This window comes from Coturnix japonica, chromosome 5 (assembly GCF_054131305.1).
Source record: "Coturnix japonica strain WE chromosome 5, WE-NBRP24, whole genome shotgun sequence".
NCBI classification, from domain to species: Eukaryota; Metazoa; Chordata; class Aves; order Galliformes; family Phasianidae; genus Coturnix; species Coturnix japonica.
The window spans coordinates 27071924-27090754 of NC_140667.1; the positions used below are offsets into that span (position 1 = coordinate 27071924).

Here is an 18831-nt window from a genome sequence, read left to right on the forward strand (position 1 = left end):
GCCATATCCCACACTCAATAACCAGAGCAGAATCAGTCATCTCCATGTTATGTGCCAAGTGTCTCAAGTGGAAGTGAGATAAAATTCTCTCAATCAAAATGCTCCCTGTGACATTCCTGGAACAAAGCTACAAAGCTCCAGCAACCACCTAAGAGGTGATTTGTTGTTGTAGATGGAGGAAGGGCAATGCAACTCTCTTATGTTCTAGAATATTCTATTCAATCCTTAGGGATCTGATAAAATACCATCTACTTTTTAAAATGCTAATTTTTTTTTTTTTAACTTCCTTTAAAAAGGGTAGTATTGGCTAATGTACTCAGAATGAGCTAAGATTGACAACTTGATGTGGGCAAAAGCACTGTATGCAATCCAAATTGACAAGTTTAATGGACAGCCAGGGATATTGTACCTGATTTGGAGATAAGACCATTATGTGTCTCGGTGTTTAAACTTGGCAGCCCAGCTGTGAAACATACTTGAAAGCCCTATTGTCTACTGGGTTTCAAAGCAGCTTTGAAAAGTGCATGAAAGTAAGTTAAGGAAAGGTGTTAATTTTAGCTGGAATTCCTGACTAGTAATGTAAGTAGACAGACCCTCAGGTACCACCATCAATTCTAATGCTTCCATTAGTTCTCTCTTGCACTTCTGTTTTCCTTTTGTTCTTGTCCCCAGTGGAATATTGCAGTACTACTTAGAATGCCCAGCAGTGCCACTTTCCTGACTGGGAACATGGAGGAGGTGGCTGAAGTGCTCTCAGTCATGACCTTGTTACTATGTAATTTCTGAAGGTAATACCTGGTTCTTGGTTTTCTATTTCATGCTGGTTGGTAGCATTACTATCTTCTTTAACCATTTCACTGCATTTTTTTCTTAATCTAAGAATGTGTTATTTGATTAACAGGCAGGGGTTCTGGAGGGTACACACAGTGCACAGTTACAAATTCTAAGTGTGTATGGCCAAAATTGAACATAATGAACACCTTCTAAAGGGGTGCCAAGGATGTGGAGAAACTCAGAAAACTAGACCTTCCAAGAGTCTGTTTAAATGTGAGATTTAGACATACATCTGGGGAAATGTTTGTTTCTGCGATGTCCTAACAGTACCTTTGAGATCCGCTTTGATCTTGAAGCTACTTTTAGGACACAGAACAATCTAACAGCTGTGGGATCAAAGCAAATCCCAAGTAAGAAGAATCTCCCTTTCCCTTTGTATTTGTGATTAATTTGAATGCTTTTTAATGCTTAGACTATGATGCTTGTTAGTAGTGAGACTAATCAGCAGCATTGTACTCATACCTCTGAAATAGAATTTTATGAGTGATATCAGCCTGAGCTTTTGGTGAAACATTTAAACACAGCCCAAAGCAAACCATGCTTTGTAAACAACTTATGTGACTGCTAAATAGCTTATATTAATGTCAGACCGTTTGTGTTCAGGCCAATCCCTTCTATCAGGAGTTATGTAGGTTTGCCATGATAGAACGAAGTAAAAAAGGAATTTTTGAAGGGTCCCCCAAACACTGATCACTATGTGGAACAGCTTCTTTCCATGAACATTAGAGAACCTAGGGCAGGTACATTCATGATATTGCTCTTGCAGTTATGTTCCAGGTTAGGTGGAGTGAATCTTGGTCTTCACGTGCAAGTGACATTTACTGTCTCTCCTACAGCAGAAGTCCTTTAAATAACAAAAGCACATTTAGACTGGCTTTGATCTCCTAAATTTAAAATCAAGCTTTTAAACTTATTTATTTTTTCTTCCTTCTGTCTCTAAAATTATAAGTGGGTTTCTGGCCTTATTTATTTATTTTTCCTATAGGTGATTATTTTAGAAATGATTTTAGGATATAACATGTAAGATTGTGACTGTTTGTCTCCCTTTCGAACTACTAAATATTTATAGGTGTCTGTCACTGGAATGTGGGCTGGTTAAGTCTCTTTATTTTAGCGAACTTTGGGTACTGCAGGCTAGAGTTAATTTAGCAAGTGGACAAATGTGGGAAGAGATTGTGTGCTGCTCATCTTTTCCAATTACATCAGCTGATCTTATATCAGCTATTCTCTTTCCTTGTATTTTTAAAACATCATTGCCAGAACAGCAGAGATACCCGAAAGTAACAATCTCAGGATATCTTTGACAGTTTAGCAGGAGCCCTGTGGGATTCAGTAGGAGGTTTGCTTTACAAGTGATGGAGGTTAGCTCCTTTCAGGGGGAGCCTTTTATTGCTTAGCAGTCTTTAGAATTATGCTGTGAGTTCAGTCTGTCCTCTAAGCAATATCTGGACAGTGAGATGGAAGGGAGGAGGAGGCACCCACTCCCACCTGCACAAACTGTTCCTGCAAGCCTCAGACTGCTGCAATCAGCTGGTTAAAGGTGCCTAACAGGGGAACTGGGGGTGGTGGGCTGGGGTGCTGGCTGCAGCATCGTGTGTCAGACTGTTTAGCCTACTCATGGAATAACCAGCCTGGATGAAATTGCTGTGCTGGAGTCCCTGCCATGCAGCATACTCAAGACTGAGCTGTGATATTCTCCTTTCGAAATGCAAATGCATACGGTTAGGGCAAAGTAGTTCTAGGTCTCCTTTGGCACCAGCTGGGGGTTAATTTTCATGGCTGACTCTCTGGAGCTGGCAGTTAGCTATATAGGACGTGAATGCACTCTCCTTCCAGGCTTGCCTGCCTCCAAAACAAATCCTCCTGCAGACTGCATAACAAGTCGTTTACAAGGCTGCAGCTCTGTGGTCTTTTCTTTCTGGTCCTGACAAAGAGAGGTGAGCCCTTCTTACAGACGGGATGGTTCCCGTGTGACTCCAGACAGTATCGGGACGGGCTGGGGCATGCTGGGCTTTGCTGATGTAACAGGCTCCCTGCAATTTTCATTCAGCTCTGGTTGGCTGGGAGCTGGCAGAAAGCCTCAGATACGCCTCCAACGCGGATGAGGTCATCTCTGCTTTTTTTTTTTTTTTTCCTTTTTATTTTTTTTATTTTTTTGAGCTGCTCCAGAAAGTCTGCGGTGTCTGAACATTTAAGGTCATCATGCCAATTTGCACACTACCTCGTAGCTCTGAATGCAGGAGCCCATTTCTCCCTTTACTACACCCGTTCCCAGCGTTATCACAGACCCCTCTCTCCCTTTAAAGGGAGAGGAGGAGCAAAAGGAAGATGAAATTACCGCAGTGGATTTTATAATTGACTCTTGCATTCTGGTCAGAGGGAAGCACTTGCTGGAAAGATGTTGCAGAGCTGCACGGGTCTAACAGGCGTGTAAAGTAGTTCCAGGACAGAAGAAACTCCAGACCTTGTCACTAACAGAAGTGAAACTACTCGCCGTGCCCAGTCACTTCATCCCTTCCCCGCCCTCCCACCGTGTGCCGTGCAGAGATGCATCCAGCCAGCAGAGGAAGGGGTAGGTCTCCCCGGCCGTCAGTCAACAGGGGCTGCCTGGCCCGGGACGAGCTGATACCGAAATAAGGACTCGCCCCGGCGAACAGCGGAGCATCGGGAAGTGCCGGACCCGCACCGTGCGTGGAAGCATCGCCCACTCGGCATCTTCCTCCCTCTGGAGCCGCTGATCCCTTGCTGCCTCCCTCGGAGAATTTGCCTACTAACTTCGGCGCCGACGCCAGGTCTGCCCGCCCGGCTGTGGGTAGGATGGCGGCTACGCCATCCCCGCTCTGCCCCGGGAGCAGCCAGCCCTTTCCTCTTTTTCGTCCTACCGCCGAGCCCCGTGCTGGGGCCGCTGTGGCACGGTTGCTTCGCCGCGTCCTGCCGGAGGCGGAGAGCCCCCTCCGGAGCGCCTGAGCACGGCCCGAGCCCAGCACCGCGGACAGCTCCCGGCGGGCAGAGCCCAGCACCGCGGACAGCTCCCGGCGGGCAGAGCCCAGCACCGCGGACAGCTCCCGGCGGACTAGAGCGCCCGGCTCCGCGCCCTGGAGCCGCTGCTCATTGCGATCTACAGCACCGTTGTAGCAGCGCGTTGCTCTGCCGAGGACGCCGAGAGACAACTCCCCCCGATCCTCCCCCCCCCCTCCTCCAGTCACAGTGCTACCCACGGCGGTAGAAGGCGGCTTATCTCCGGGCTCGGAGTCTGTCTTCTGTAGATTGGGATTTATGAGCCTGAGTGGTGCATGGTTACAGCGGTGCACGAATCTATGGACTCCAATGTGTGCTACTGAGTTAGAAAGAAATCTGGGATCTGTCACGCTGTGGAAGGGTGAAAGAAACCATATACAACCAGCAAAACAAGCCCAAACCTTCCTACCTCCCTACAACCAACTTTACCCCCACCTCCTGACCGTGAGCATTTCTCCTCCCTTCATTTTCCTTCCTTTGGAGGCTATAGGATGAGGCACTTCTCTCTGTCTGTCTCAGGGTAAAAGGATACCCTAGGGGCAGCAACACACATCTGGCAGGCAGGGATTGAAAGGTTTGAATCCAGCCTCCACAGGAATCAACAATGGCCAATGAACCGGTGATTCTGAATGTGTATGATATGGTGAGTATGAAACAGTTTTGATTATGGGGAGCAGTGGGGCTGGGTGGGAGCTTATGCTTGGAAACAGACCTTGTAAGAAGAGGAGCCCAACACAGTTCCTCAGAGAGGGTGATATCCACCCTCCTCCAGCAGTCTTTTCATCTAGGCATGTCATGTTCTGGCTGTCAAAGATGATGCTGATCATGGCATTTTTCTTTGAAACGTTTAGCATATTGTTCCATACTACAGGTATAACTGTACTGGATTTTCTACAGAATTTTTCAGGAGCAGCAGTGGGTGAGGGGACAACATTTTAATTTCCAGTGTCCCAGTTAAGGAAGGACGTATGATTACCTCTCTCTCTTTGCAGGAGCCAATTCTCATTTAGTTTTGAGAGATCAAGCACTACCAGGCTGTGGAAAGAGGGTCGGGGTGTCAACCAGGGATGAGAAACATCTGTAAAATTTTATTAAGGATGTTGTTTCCAGGCTAATAATAATCTGGATCAATCCCTTATGCATGAGATCATAGTTAATCATAGTCTCTGAAGGTTAATTGCAACAGAATGAGTAAAGGAAAAAAAAGTCAGAACTGGTGAAGTTGCATCATGGGGAGGAGCATAGGGACATCCTCCTTGGAAATGTTTTTTGGAAGTTCATAGTGTAGCAGGTTGTTTCTCTTGCTCTCTTCTTGCGTAGAGAATTGTAACTGGAAACTACCTGTGCTAAAAAAATCAGAAGATCTGAATCCTATTGTTGGCATGAAGACCTAAAGAGAAGAAGACTTGGCTCAACCTGTTTTGCTCTCTGGCTTAGCGCAGGCTTAGGATAAGCATGTTCAGATGAGGAATATTTTTGATAGTGGTTTACTTCCTCTCCTGCATTTGTTAATGAGCTGAAAAATAATAAATACTTTCCAAGAAAGTAGCTACCAAAGAGCAAAGAGTAGGTTCTTGTAAATGCCAAACCTTATTACAAAAATTAAGTGGTCTTTTGTTGGCTGGAAAAGCTGGGTTATTTCTTCATGGAAGGAGGGTATGGTGAGAACTACTCAGATAGGACTGTGTCTGTATTGAAAAACAGTCTGAAAGCACAAGTGGAATAGCTTGAAGCTGCTTCTTCCAGAGCTGCTATAGGCAAATTGAACAAGTTGGTATGAAGTCTTTCCTTAAGACATTGGTTTTGAATGCTTAGTGGTCTATGATTCTATTCTACAGATGCTTGGCAGCTTGAACTGTGAACTTCCCCAAGCTGTTCTTCAAGCAAGGGCTGGTAACTCAAGCATCTGTTGGCAAGTTCTTGGTAACCAGAGGCCAATATTGCAAATGTCAAAGAGTTCCTAGCTGAACTCTTGAAGCAGGTAAAGGGGTTGTGTCACTCTTTTGTTGTATGCGCTATCTTCCTTGCACTTTTTACTTTGTTCTGATGCAGGCTGTGGTCTAAACTTTCTCAGCTGCTACTGGGCTGTCCCAAACCAGCAAATATTTTTCTACTGAGCTGAAAAAATATCAATACTGGACAGACTTTGTCTTTGCTTTTTTTTTTTTTTTTTTTTTTTAAATGTCTCTGATGCTTAAGATGAAGCCCATAGGAAGCTGGGGAAGAAGAAACTTGTTATTTATGGTCACTGTGTTTTTGAGATGGAAACCCAGGCACAGTGAACTGAATTGAGGTCACCAGTTTAATTCAGGATGACTTTTACTTCCTAGCAAGCCACAGAAACCTTCAAGTGTCAGTACTAACTCCATTGGGTTAAGTGCAAGTTAATGCTCTGTACATGGGAACCATCACATTTTTCCTGTAGCATCTGTTTGATTACCACTGAGTCACCTGAAGTTCAATTTCTACATCATGATTATTGAGGCTACATGCTTTTCCATTGCTGCTATGATTTTAACACCATGGAGTTTGGAATGTAGCCATGCAAAATCTGCACTTTGTTACATTGTGGTGGGGAATTGCGGGGGAACCGGGAAATGAACACATTTGTTTGAATGGCTGTTGGAAAACTAGTCTTGAAGAAAAAAAGACAGCTGGGGATAACAATTAACTGGATGTAAAGCTCTGCTTCCCTGACAAGCATCATGACCCCTGTATGGCATCTGGAAGCACTTACGCTGCAGGAAAGCTTACCCTTAGGGCAGAAGTTCAATTATGGGCTTTGTGCAGCTATGAAATACCCACTCTGTGTAGTCTCATGTATTCAAAGATTATAGCCATTTATCCTTTTACCCATTGGATAGTACTAGGCTTGATAAAGGGGGGGGGGGGGGGAGGAAGCTTGTACTTAATAAGGTGCTTTGCACAAATTACTGAAGCAGGTGAACATATTTATTAGGCTTATTTTCTTTGGCGTCAAAGAACTGAGCAAAAATCACTGGGCATTCCAAGTGTTCAGAATATCTATACCAAAAGCAATTTCTTAATCCCCCAGTATGCAGGGTGATTATATCTTATTTATGTCTTCCTAAATAACTTCTACATAATTGTACATGCTTGCAAAAAGAGAGGAAGGGAGAACTTTGCAAGGGTATGTGGGATACTGAAGTCTAATTTAAGTGTGAGTGTGAATGCAAAGTAACATAGATCAGGAAATCACCCAGAAATAACTGGGGTCTCTAAGATCTACGACAGTTTCATCAGTCAGTTAGTGCTTTACCTTTGGAAGGATATATCAATTTCCTCTTCATTACTTGCAGCTCCCTTTCCTCCAAGTCCCCTTAATAAGCTGTTTATTGTAGATTATTTTACTTAGATCACAAGACTGATTTTCTTCAACAAGATTCTCATCTGTTTCTTTATTGCTTTTTTTTTTTTTCCCCCTCTTTCTTTGGAATAGTTGACCAAATCATTGTTACATTAATAAATGTTGCTCCTTTAAATCAGACACAAGAGTGACTGCAGATATTGCCTGGGTTTAAATCTTTAGCAAACTAGCTAAACACGTTCAACTAAAATTAGTCCATTTGGCAGAAGTTCAAGCTGGGGGCTCTTGTGATGTTTTCCACTTATTGCGCAACACATTCATGCTACCGAATTTAAAGAAAATATATTTGTATCACTGCTGTCCCTCTTTTATTGCAGGTATAGTTGTCCTGAATTTCCACTGTTTTTGCAGCTGATAACACACAAAGCTTTCACTTTGATCTGCTGTCATTTTTGCTTACGCTTTATGCTGGTGAAAATGAGACCCTGAGCTGTTTTGCAGAGAAGAATGAGAGCCCTGGTCAATGGGCAGTGTTGATGCAGCATCTGTTTGGATGAGAAAGACAAGTCTTTTTCTCTTCCTTGTCCCCCCTTTATCCTATTGACATTGCTTATCATTCTTGGGCAAATAGCATTCAGGTTGTAGTAGGCATAGTAGCTCTGAGATTTCTTCTTGTGATTTCTGACTTTAGAGAGGTAGCCAAAAATGTAGTTATTTATAATGGCCTTCCTGAAGTCTTCCAGTTCTTTATATCCTATATATCATTTGCTATCTGAAGGGCTAATGGCTGTTAGCAAAGCAGAGTTAGTAGGTTGTAATAGTCCAACGTTCTCCCTGGAAGAAATGAAGTAGATCTAGCTGTACCACCAGGGAATATGGACCATGTTCTGTATAGTCAACTTCTGATCACCCAGCAGAAGCTGATCAGAACCCAATCACAGCCTGTGAGTGGCTCAGGTGGGGAGAAAAGCTTTGAGGAGAATGCTTATTTCTGACTTTATCAATGCCTTTCAGCTTGCCTAGGGAGCAAGGTTTGGCAAGATGATGTTGTATCAGGAAGAGGAAGGTGTATGAAGCCGTCTGGCTCTTTTTTCAGTTCCAGGAGGGAGGCAGGGAGGATTCTCAGACAGGCAGCTTGTGGTGGGGAAGCCTGCATGTGGTGGTGTTCTACAGCAGACACTGAGATAGTGTGAGAGTTGGATTCTGTATAATTTATCAGCTCTGAAAAGAGAGGACCGGCCTCTGTGAGGAAAAGCTTGAAGCTAGAGGGTCTGTATGGCCGCTCTACAAATCCAGAATGTTTTAGTGCTTTAAGCTAATTTTTCTCATACAGAACAGTGTGAGAGAACAGGAGATGGGAGCTCCTTTGCTGCTTGTTCTTTGCAGCTGAAAAGCATTTGTCTTAACATGTATTTATTGCATCTGATTTGGAGGTAGTGACCTGTGCATGTGATTAAAAACCAACACAATTTTGCCATCCTAGCATCTCTTTTTGTTTCTCTGTGCAAGTGTGTGAGACTCTGGCCACTACAGTTACATACTTTGGGATGAAAGGAATTGGAGGCTCCTTGTATTTCTAGCTTCAGTATATAAGGAGTCTTTGAATCTATTTTAGAAGCAGCAGCATGATTGCAGGCAGAACACTTCATTCTCTGGTGTGAATGTTTTAAGCACTGACTAGATCACAGAACATTTTATTATTTCTCTGTTTGGAGGAAAGAGTAAGTCTAGTTCCTCAGATAAATGTCAACGTGTTTGTGATTACTGTAAGTAGAGGTCTTGAATGCTTTCAGCTCACTTAGAAGAGAGAGGAATCCTTTTGTAGGTGGTGGCCCTGCTTCTTGCACTGCTCACTAGTTGTTTGTGAGCAGCTGTGTAGAGAAATACAGCCTCACCTGACTACTTCTAAGAAAACAAATAGAAAATGGTTTTTGGTTTTTTTTTCATCAAATAGCTCGATAGCAGCGTTTTTTGGTATAATGAGCTAAGGAGAAGCTCTAAGTTAATACAGCAACTTGTGGTCTTGAACGATGAAGTGATATAGAGTCAGTGGGATCTGTGCTTTCTCTTTCCTCATTCATATATCGGCCAAGCAGTTAATTTATCAGAGAACAGAATGCTGAATATTCCCTTTGGGAGTTTTTAATTAAATTCTGGCAACTCCTAATATAAAAAAAAAAAGTTGTTCTGAAACAAAACCACCACTTCTTAAAACACAACACACTAAATGAAATGTTTTGACTCTTCTAAAACATGTTTGCCAATCATCTCTGGCCGAAACCGTTTGCCAAATCTGAATCACTTCCATTCTCAGAAACATACTGTTCACTGAAGTTTGCTGTATTCTTGGAAAAGCTTGATAGGAGCACAAGATCCTTATTTATTCTTTGACCACTCTCAAAGCTCATAGGAGTTCCATCTTCCACAAACAAGCTCTGGCTTAGGAAGCTCTGTGGTGTCTTACCTTCTTTGCAGGCTTCTTATGGAGTAAGCTCAAAGGTAAATCTTCAAGTTTCTAAATGATGAAGGAAACTTTATGGTCTTGGGATTTTAATTTATTGCTGACTTCATTTATACAGGGCCTTGATCTTCTGTATTCAAATCATATCACATACACCATACTGTGTAACAAGACAGAATGGTGAGATAACAGTTGCCTGGTGTCTAGTAGTAGGTTTTCCCACAGTGCTGTAATGCGCCCTACATAAGTGCTAAACTGTTTCTGTATCTTTGAGTAATTGAACTTGTCCCTAGTCACAAGCAGCAGTGGGAGAGGAGGACAAGGTGTATCTCAGATGCTTGTTTTCCTTTTCTTCTGGGTGCTTTCATTGACCTTCTGTGCTAGCTCCTTTATGGGACTGGGTTATGGCTGTTGAACTGTGCTTTGCTGCATAATAGGTCTTGGGTTCACAATAAGTCAGGGAAGCTATCCTGTGCAAAATCTGTAATGGCAATAATCATGCTAAGGTGCTTGTTTTTATGGGCCCAGCAAAATCTCTGGGAAAACTCTTGGTTAGAAAGCAGAGGCTGGATAGACCAACACTGTGACTGAAGAAAGGCAGGTAGTAGAGAAAGTTACTCTAATTGGATGTCAGCAGAATTCTTAGTACAAGGTAGGAGAGACTATTTAACATCTCTTGCATTATTTCCTGGTGCAAGTGTCTGGCTTTAAAAGAGCATAAATCAGGTATTACGGCAAACCTGCTGGCATTACATTCAAATCTTCAAATAAGTCAAAGCTCTACTTGAGCAGCCTTGTAGTGTCTGCAGGTAGGGGAAAACTAGGCTTTGTTCTGCTTTTCTCCCAGACTGCTTCAATTTGATCACAGTGATGACAAGCTGACCACAGGCCAGGCACAGACTGGGATTTCTGCCTTGCTCCACCTGAGAATGGGAAAAGGAGAATGCAGGTAGTTTGGTGATCACCGATGTAGTCAGTGCTTGATTCAAGCATGTGAGAAAAATGATGGCATGGAACTAGACATCTCTTCTCTCTTGATTCTTTGGAGAGAGGAAGTTAATTGGCAGATGAAAAGATGCAGCAGCTTACACACTGATCTGCAGCTGAGTTCAGCAGTTCAAGAAGAAGGATGCAGAATGGAACGTCTGATCTAAAGAAATTAAGAAGCTGCAGAGTAAGTGGCATGGCCTGGGTTAATAAGTCCAGTGATGAAGTGCGCCCATTTATGCGTAATAAACAGGGTTTTGTTGTCTTAGCAACAGCCTGAAGATGCTATCCATCAGGGAACAGCCTGTTTTGATGTTGTCAGGGTGACAGGCTGTCTACCTGTCCATGTTATTGCTGAGTTTCACCAGCACTGCAGTGGTTAAGCTGACTCCAGTTACAGCATTCACCCCATCAGCAGCTCACTGAACCTGTTGCCCCATGAACTGACTTGAATTGATTCAACGAGGATTATGTGAGAATTCTCACTTCTGTTAGCCCTATATGTGCTAGGGAAAACTGCTGTAGAACACTCTCTCCTTTACTTCAGCACTGGCAAATATAAGAAGCTTTGATGAGAATGGAGTGCTTAGGAAAGGCTAACACAGTATGAAAAATGCATGAGTTCTTCTGGAGCAAAACCTCACAGGTCCTCTTGTAAGGCTGGCTCCCACGACAGTGCTCTCAATGCAGTTCCTGCAGGTGCTAATCTGACCTAGTATCTCTGAAGTAATTTCAGGTTCCTAAAGAGGAAGGATTTGGCTTGCTTATGGGCAAGATTTCAGGTGTAAGGTCAGTTCTAATTTGGAGATATTAAGAATTTTTTTTGCTGCTGTGATTTGTCCTTTTACCTCATCAGTGGGCAAAGTCTCAGTCTGCTAACCTGTCTCTGAGCATGATTCTGGGCAACTGTGAGAGAAACGATTGCTTGTTCTTATGAAATTGTGTGAAAGCTGGTGACTAGTGAATGTTCTCTGGTGCTTTTTGTGTTTTCACCAAACATTAAAGCAGGCTCCTGCTTGAACACAACACTTCTAGCAGCAAGGTTTGGCCTCTGGCTCATTATGCTGTCAATGTTGTTAATATCCCTCAGATATATTTTTTTTTATTTTTAAATAAATCATAGTATTGTTAAAAGTTGATGGGTTGACAGCACTGGAGACTGTCACTCTTAACCAAAAAGACCTGCTCTGTCTGTAGCAAAGCAGGCTCTTCTGCTTCGTGTGCTTCTTCTATGGTTTATAAGTTTGAGGCACTCTGGTGCTGGGGCTCAGCTGGCCATCTAGCTTCCTGTTGAGACAGCCCCTGGGGATCAATTATACATGCAGAGGGGGCTTCTGCTGCAGAGAGCTGAGCACCAGTGACAGAAACAGAGCCACTAAGTTGGAGCAGCTGTTGGATCTGTTTCTAAGGGTGGTGGTGGTGGGCAGCTGGATATATACTTGTGCATTAGTGAGATGGACTGAATTTATATGGGTGTCCTAAGACTCCAAACTGCTTTATTGACTTGGGTTGTGCTTATTTGATTCCTTATTTTGGTTTTTCTTGCTCCTGTTTTTATGCCAAGATGATGCAGCTGAAGCTGGGGACGGGAGGCAGAAATCAGTGTGTTGGATCTGTATTTCTGCTGGGAATTAAGAGAAACAAAATTCACAAGTCTCTTGACTGCTTTCACAGGCTGATTCAAATTCCTCGGTGGGATGGGGGGAGGGAATTTGATATTGTTCTGTGTAAACAAGTGGATGTTCTTGAGAGTGAAAGGTCTAGACAAGTGAAAATGTCCCATTACTTCAGAGCTTTGCTTAACAATCAGTGAGATTTCTCTTCTCAGGGCAAAATATGAGGCTGTGTCCTAAGATGGAACACTTGTCATAATCAGTAAATCAAATTTTCAGCATTCAATATTAAAGTGTATGGAAAAGCAGTGATAAGGGGAAGAGAAATGCTTTTGTCTACAACTGACTTTTGTTAGGCAGGGATGCTTATTTACATAAGGGATTGCCAGATGCTAGAAATGCTGAAAGCATTTCAGCCTGTTTAGTAAGTGCCTTCATCATGTGGGTCAACACATAGGTCAGCTGCCCCGTGGATACTGATGGGTTCACATCCCTGGGAGATGGAGGATCTGGCACCGTGAAAGCTCTGTTGACAGTGTGCTTTGCTTAACGTCAGCCCTGGATCTGTTACTGTGCTTCATTTCTAGTCTTACTTAAATCACCAAGGAACTCCTCAGTATCTTCTGCTTGTGATTTATACTCTATGTTGATGTAGGAAAAGGTTCCCCAGTACTGATTGCTGCCCAGGAGTTAGAGTGCATGAGGACCTCAATGGTGAATACAGGTGGCATTTCTATAGGTTAACTTCCCTATGTGCATGATGCAGGAAACCTTGAGTGTATCTAGAAATCTGATCTTGGCCTATCTGTGTGTCTTTCACTTTTTAATACTACTTGGCACAGATGACATATATTTGCCCTATATTTGTCATCTTCTTCCAGCTCTGGATTTGCCTGATGAATGTTGGATATAGCAGAAAGAGAAGATCAGGAGGTTAAGCATGGGGCTAGTCTGAGAGATCATTCTCTCTATCATTAACATTTACTCTTGGGTGGTTAGTAGGACAAACCTCAGCACATTTGTACAGCCCAGATTTCACTCAACTAGGTATTTCCAGATGGAGCTGAAATGACTTCTTAGCAAGGGAAATGAAGGGCTCTGTTTACCTGCCTAAGCGCAGGCATCAGGGGCCAATTTAGGATATCAAGTTGATGTCTGATTTCCCCTCAATGGAGGTCTAGGTCTCTTCTCTCATGGGTCCTGTTCCATAACTATCATCCTTGTAGACATGTTTGGAGCATTCTGGAGCATTGCAGATGACGTGATATGTAGAGAGGTTCTGACACAACTGTTAGATGTGTGCTGGGGGAGGATCAGTGGTACTTCTGCATTTGACTGCTACCATCTAGTGTGCTGATTCATCTAGAGTGACAGAGAACTGGTTAAAATCCCTGAGGGACTCAAACAAATGGCCCCTTCATGCTGGTCTGCCACAGAAGCAGACAGCAGGACACTCAGGATCTGGTCATTCTGGGCCTGTTGTGTCAAAACATGTAATATTTGTTTGAAATGTTCCTTTGGTGAAGAATGGATGTTTCCAATGGGAGCTAGCTGCTTCATGAGGGTGTCTAGGCTGGAACCATGCTGTTGCATTATTCATACTTGTTGTCTGGTGCAGTGAACGTGTATTTTATATAGGAAGGGATCTTTCTTTTGCTTTATGTGAAAGGGAACTACTTTGAAATGCTGAGAAGGCTTGACTTGATACACTATGAGAGTATGGCCATATTGCTTCATTCTGAATCTCCTCTAGCAGGCTGAGGAGGTTGGGAATTTGGTCTGTGTCCTCCTGAACAAGTGCTTGCACTCATAGTTATTGGGTACAAGCAGCAAGCACTTGCAGCTCCTTGTAAATATGGGTCAACTGTACTCCTATTTCTTTGTTTCCATTTTGGACGTTTTCAGACAGAAGTCAGTCTTTGTTTGCCCTGATACCTTAGCTGACTGTGCAACCTGAAAGATCAATTACTTATGCAGCCTCTCTTCTGAGTCTGCCCTAGCATTAAGAATACACAGGCTAATGCATCATCTTAATGCCCTGTGATGAGGGCATTATTGAAAGGTGGGAAGGCAATGTTGAATGTTTCAGAATCTGCAGAGACCAGAGCTAGAAGTGCATGTTCTGAGCTGAAATCTGCCCACTGGCTTTGGCTGATCTGTTTTCAGTTCTTGTGCTCATTGTTTTTGATTGCAGTGTCATTTGCTGTGCCTTTGTTCACTCTAATTTTTATGGCTGCTTGTTATACTAGGCATCTGGCTATCTTCTCTTGGCAGATGTTGGAATGTGGAATGGACCAACGCCACTTTGTGCTGCTGAAGCACTGGGCCTCTTGGGCTTGTTACTGTGTAGATACTGGGGTCAAATGTTTGAGGAATGGATTGTACTAAACTAAAGCAAAACAAGAATAATCTGGTGTAAGCAGAGTTGAAACAGATCAAAGAGGGGCAAGCTGAATTACTCCATTTCAAGCTCAAAACCTGGGACTAAAAGAAAAGTGCTACCAAATGTTATTTTCTAAAGCCTCAGAAGCATAAGAGAAAGGTGGCTTCTCCAGAGCAAAAGCTTTCCAGGCACAGCTAATGAGAGGGACCGTTTCTTCTGGGTGTTGAATCAGGAGGCAAGAGAAAAAGAGGATGGGAGGGAGATGCTTGTACTTCACTCCCTCACGGTATTTCTTCTTCAGTCCTATGGTAACCTATCAGAATTTGAACTTTTCAGCATCCTTTACAACTCACCCTATTTCTGAGAGGACAGTAAGGAGCAAGAAACAAGCTGCAGTAAAACGGACCTCTTCAAAGTCCTTTGCCACAGTGAAGTTATTCCAGGAAGCTAACGCATCCATCTGTGGCCTTTAGTGCTGTTTGCTACATGGCATGTTATTGAAATGCTCCAAGGATTCCCTTTGTAGTGTGTAATTACTTTGAGATATGCAGCTCAGCTCCTGTTGCAGCTGTTGTTTTGGATAATCTTGATACAGTTAAAGCTCTTGCTGGATCAAACAAATATGCAAATGGAAATTTTAAAGTTAATGTAAAGAACAAATTAATACTCTCTAACATATCAGGTGCTTAAAAATCCTGTACTTGGTGCATCTGAACTTGAATTTTACTTCTCACACCCACAGGACTTTGAAGCATGTTTCCAGCTGTCTGTTACCTCTCCAGAGGTCTCAGAGGTGTCTCATTAAAGCTGATATTAAAGTCTATTTAAATACATGAAGATAGCTTCTAAGGATGCATCTCATTTAGGAGAGTTGTCACCAGGAATTGGCTGAGATCGTTACTGCTCTGTGACTGGGGTAGTGAAACTACCTTGAGAAGTGCAAAATAATACCTTCTGTGTGCTGGGATACAAAAGGCAAAGTGTCTGGAAGAGGCTGCTGACTTCCTAGGGGTGTGCCAACCTTGTCACCTTCTCTCCCTACCAGCTCCCCACCCTCCTCCTGCAAAGTGCAGCCTCAGCTCACAGAGCTTGCAGATGGAAGGCATCTGTCCTTGAGCTCTGTGTCTCCAGACAGTTAATTATTAATCATCACCATATCCCTTATGTCAAGCATCTGAACTGCTCATGAAGCATGGAGAACTGTTTCATCAGTCAAGTCTGTAAGGTTTCAGTGCCCCTGCTGCTCATTTTTGTGATACTGTTGTTCTCTCAAAGAGCTTAAGTTCTTGAGGATGGGCAAAAACACCCAGAAGTAATGGTAATCTCATTAAAACAGGATCATGCATGTGACTTACTGTACTTTTTTCTTCCACTGTGGTACAATTAATGCTCAGCTTTTCTAGGGTCTCCAATTCTCTTCCATCCTTCTCTCTGTCCCAGGGTTCCTTTGTGTAGAGTGAGAGAAGTGATGGTGAATCTCACTGGATGCTTTTTTTTTCCTCAGTGAATCGATGATGGATTGTCACTGATTAGCATAGTCAGGGTTGAGTTTGCTCATATTTCATTCTCTCCTAAGATATCATGATAGCAGACTAACTCGAATTTGTGTGTAATAATAGAAGAGGAGAGATGTTTTTTTTTCCTCTGTTCAGTTCAAACATAACATGATGTTCAATGACACCACTATGTTTTTGTGAAAAGTACAAGTGCTTTGAACATGTGGGAATCAAAAGCTCTAAATAGATTGTGTAATGCTGCCAACAAAGCATGTCCTTGGACTGAAGCCGAGAACAGCCAAACCTTCATTTTGACTAAAGCGCTGGATTTTGAGAGAAAAGTATAGTCCTAGTTCCCCCCTCAGTTGCGCTCACAGCAGGGTGCTTGAATCTCTTTGCCTTGGTTTGCCTCACCTGTTGGAAGGGAAAGAGTGCTTTTGTTGAGGCTGAAGGAGATGACTGTGGGATGCCAGAGGAGTTAAACCTGAACTGCTGCTTGGAATCTGTGATGTTATTGTTTGGCTTGAGTTGAAGAAAGGGCAGCCAGCAGCAGGGCTTCTGGGACGTGGGCTGGGGACCTGCCTGACCCATGCCCAGGTGAGTGGGCTTCTTGGTAGAGCCCAGCTCCTAGCGCCTCACTGGCTGCCCCTGGCTTTCACGTGCATGGGGTGATCTCCCCTGTCCTTGTCTCCTGCCTGGGGATGTTTTTTAATTGATCAGCCTATGCACCTGCTCCTGGCCTTTGCTTTACTGGCCTTTGATTGCATAGGGCAGATGAAGCGTATAGAGGCAGCTGCTGTATCTGTCATTAGCGCCCAGGCTTCCTAGGAGAACACTGCTGGCTTTGTGACAGCTGAAATCTGAATCAGAGGGAGCATTTTTGCTTTAGCACATACAGAAGGAATGGGAGAGCAAAGTAAGGAGGAGGGGAAGATGTCATTTGATTTGCTATTCATTTAATTATGCTAGGAAAAGCCAGACAATCTGAAATGATGGTGTGCAAATTGCAGATGTGCATGCTGCAACACACTGGTATTGCAGATGTGCAGTGAGTAAGAAAATAACGCAGAGCAGAGGGCCATGTACCCTGTCATGCTAGGATACGTTAGTTCCGTGTGAGCAGTTCTGTGCTCTGGGGGTTGCTGCTGATACCTTCCAGTTTAAAGCAATTTTGAGTATCTCTGTGTTGTGCTGTTGCTGCAGGTGCTGTAAAAGGAGGGTGCCCAGGAGATCTGCTTGGTCTTTTCAACCCTGGCATATGATCCTTTCTGTCTTCTCTACTGTACTTCCCAGTGCTTCCCTGGAGAAGAAATAGCTGTTATCCTCATCCCACAGCTGAACAGCTAGCATGCAAAGAGAATGGTTTGTCTAATGCCTAGGTGTCTTGTCACTGTGCTGTCTCTTGGGATTTGATTCAAGGTTATATTTGTGAGACTGTTCTTCCTTTTGTCCAGCTGTGCCTGCTGAAAGTACTCCGATTTCTTTTTAAGGATTGTGACAGATGTCTCCACGCTAGGCATTTATTGAAGCTTTCCAGTTTACCCGTGCTTTCCTTTGATGGATTTCAGATAGTTTCCAACAGTGGAGGGGATAGTGGGTCAGAAGCACTCTTCCAGAGCTCATTTTTCTTAAAATGAAACTGCAGGCTCTGTATTGCTATCATGATTCCAATTTAAAGAAAACTCCTAGGATTTCATGTACTGTGACACCAACAGGATCAAAGATGGTTCTTTCCAGACCAATTAACTTACAGAACAGCTCTGGTAATATAATTCAAGAGGCTTTTCTGAAAAGATGTCGCTTAATTTACAGGGATAGATGAGCTAGAGCTAGAAGAATTAATGCCTTGCTTGTTTCCCATGACCCTGTATAAGCCTTGGACTGAAATAGAAAGAGATGAGGAGAAACAGACAGACCTAGTTTTGCCTGATGGCTGGGCAACAGGATTTGCGTGTATGTTAATCTACCCAAACTCATCTTCTGCTTTAGAAGCAAAAAAGATTGCTTTGGGCCAGCCTGAAGTCAATATGCTGGCCAGTTTATACAGATTATCTCTTAGTTTGGCGGGTACTAGATTTGAAAGTGGTTTTGTGTTTCATCTGAGACTTGTCGAAACAGAAAGCAACCTAAGATTTGGGGGATTGGGACACAGTTGCATTACACATTGGGGTTACTGGGGAGGGTGTGTTTAAATACTGCATGCACATCTATGCTCTGTGGATGGCTTGACAGACTGTAGGCTTTTGGGAAGAACTAGTCTAGCAAAGGAGGGGAGCATCTGTCAGTAAATAGGTGGATAAAGATGCTCTGTGCTGCTTTTAAGAAGCACCAATCATCTTTATAACTTTGACAGGTGGTGCTGGGGCAGGGAGGGGAGGAAGAGATTCAGAGAATTGTGTGGGTGGTGGAGAAATTAATCCTAATGAAATGGAAGAGCAAATCCACAGTGGGCAGAAAGCTTTGGATTTCTGCCTTGCTGGATATGGATAAATGCAAGAGAATCCCTTTTGCATGCAAGAGCTAATTGGGCAATTACCGTGTAATCTCAAAACCACTGCTTAAACTGTATCCTGGCTATCAAAGAGTGAGACGGACTCTCTTCCAGCAGTTCATAAGGCTTTCCTGAGTCTGTCTTTCAGATAGGAGTTTGAAATAGGTCTCCTGCTAGAGACAGAGTAGGGCAAGTGTGTATCATTTCTGGCTAATTCAGA

At 43.3% G+C, this 18831-nt stretch overlaps 1 protein-coding gene across 2 annotated transcripts in view; it reads left to right on the forward strand.

Moving 5' to 3' along the window:
* The first annotated feature begins 2956 nt into the window (after positions 1–2956).
* LOC107314905 (deubiquitinase DESI2-like) overlaps positions 2957–18831 on the forward strand; it is a 46227-nt gene continuing 30352 nt past the window's right edge. The window contains exons 1-2 of one of the 2 annotated variants that reach the window (XM_085548986.1): positions 2957–4495; positions 5691–5833. Coding sequence is in view for 1 of the 2 variants with exons in the window: in XM_015864719.3 (XP_015720205.1) it covers positions 4457–4495 (39 nt within the window). In the remaining variant the exon portion in view is untranslated. The remainder of the gene's footprint in view (positions 4496–5690; positions 5834–18831) is intronic. The other variant, XM_015864719.3, reaches the window with a different exon arrangement.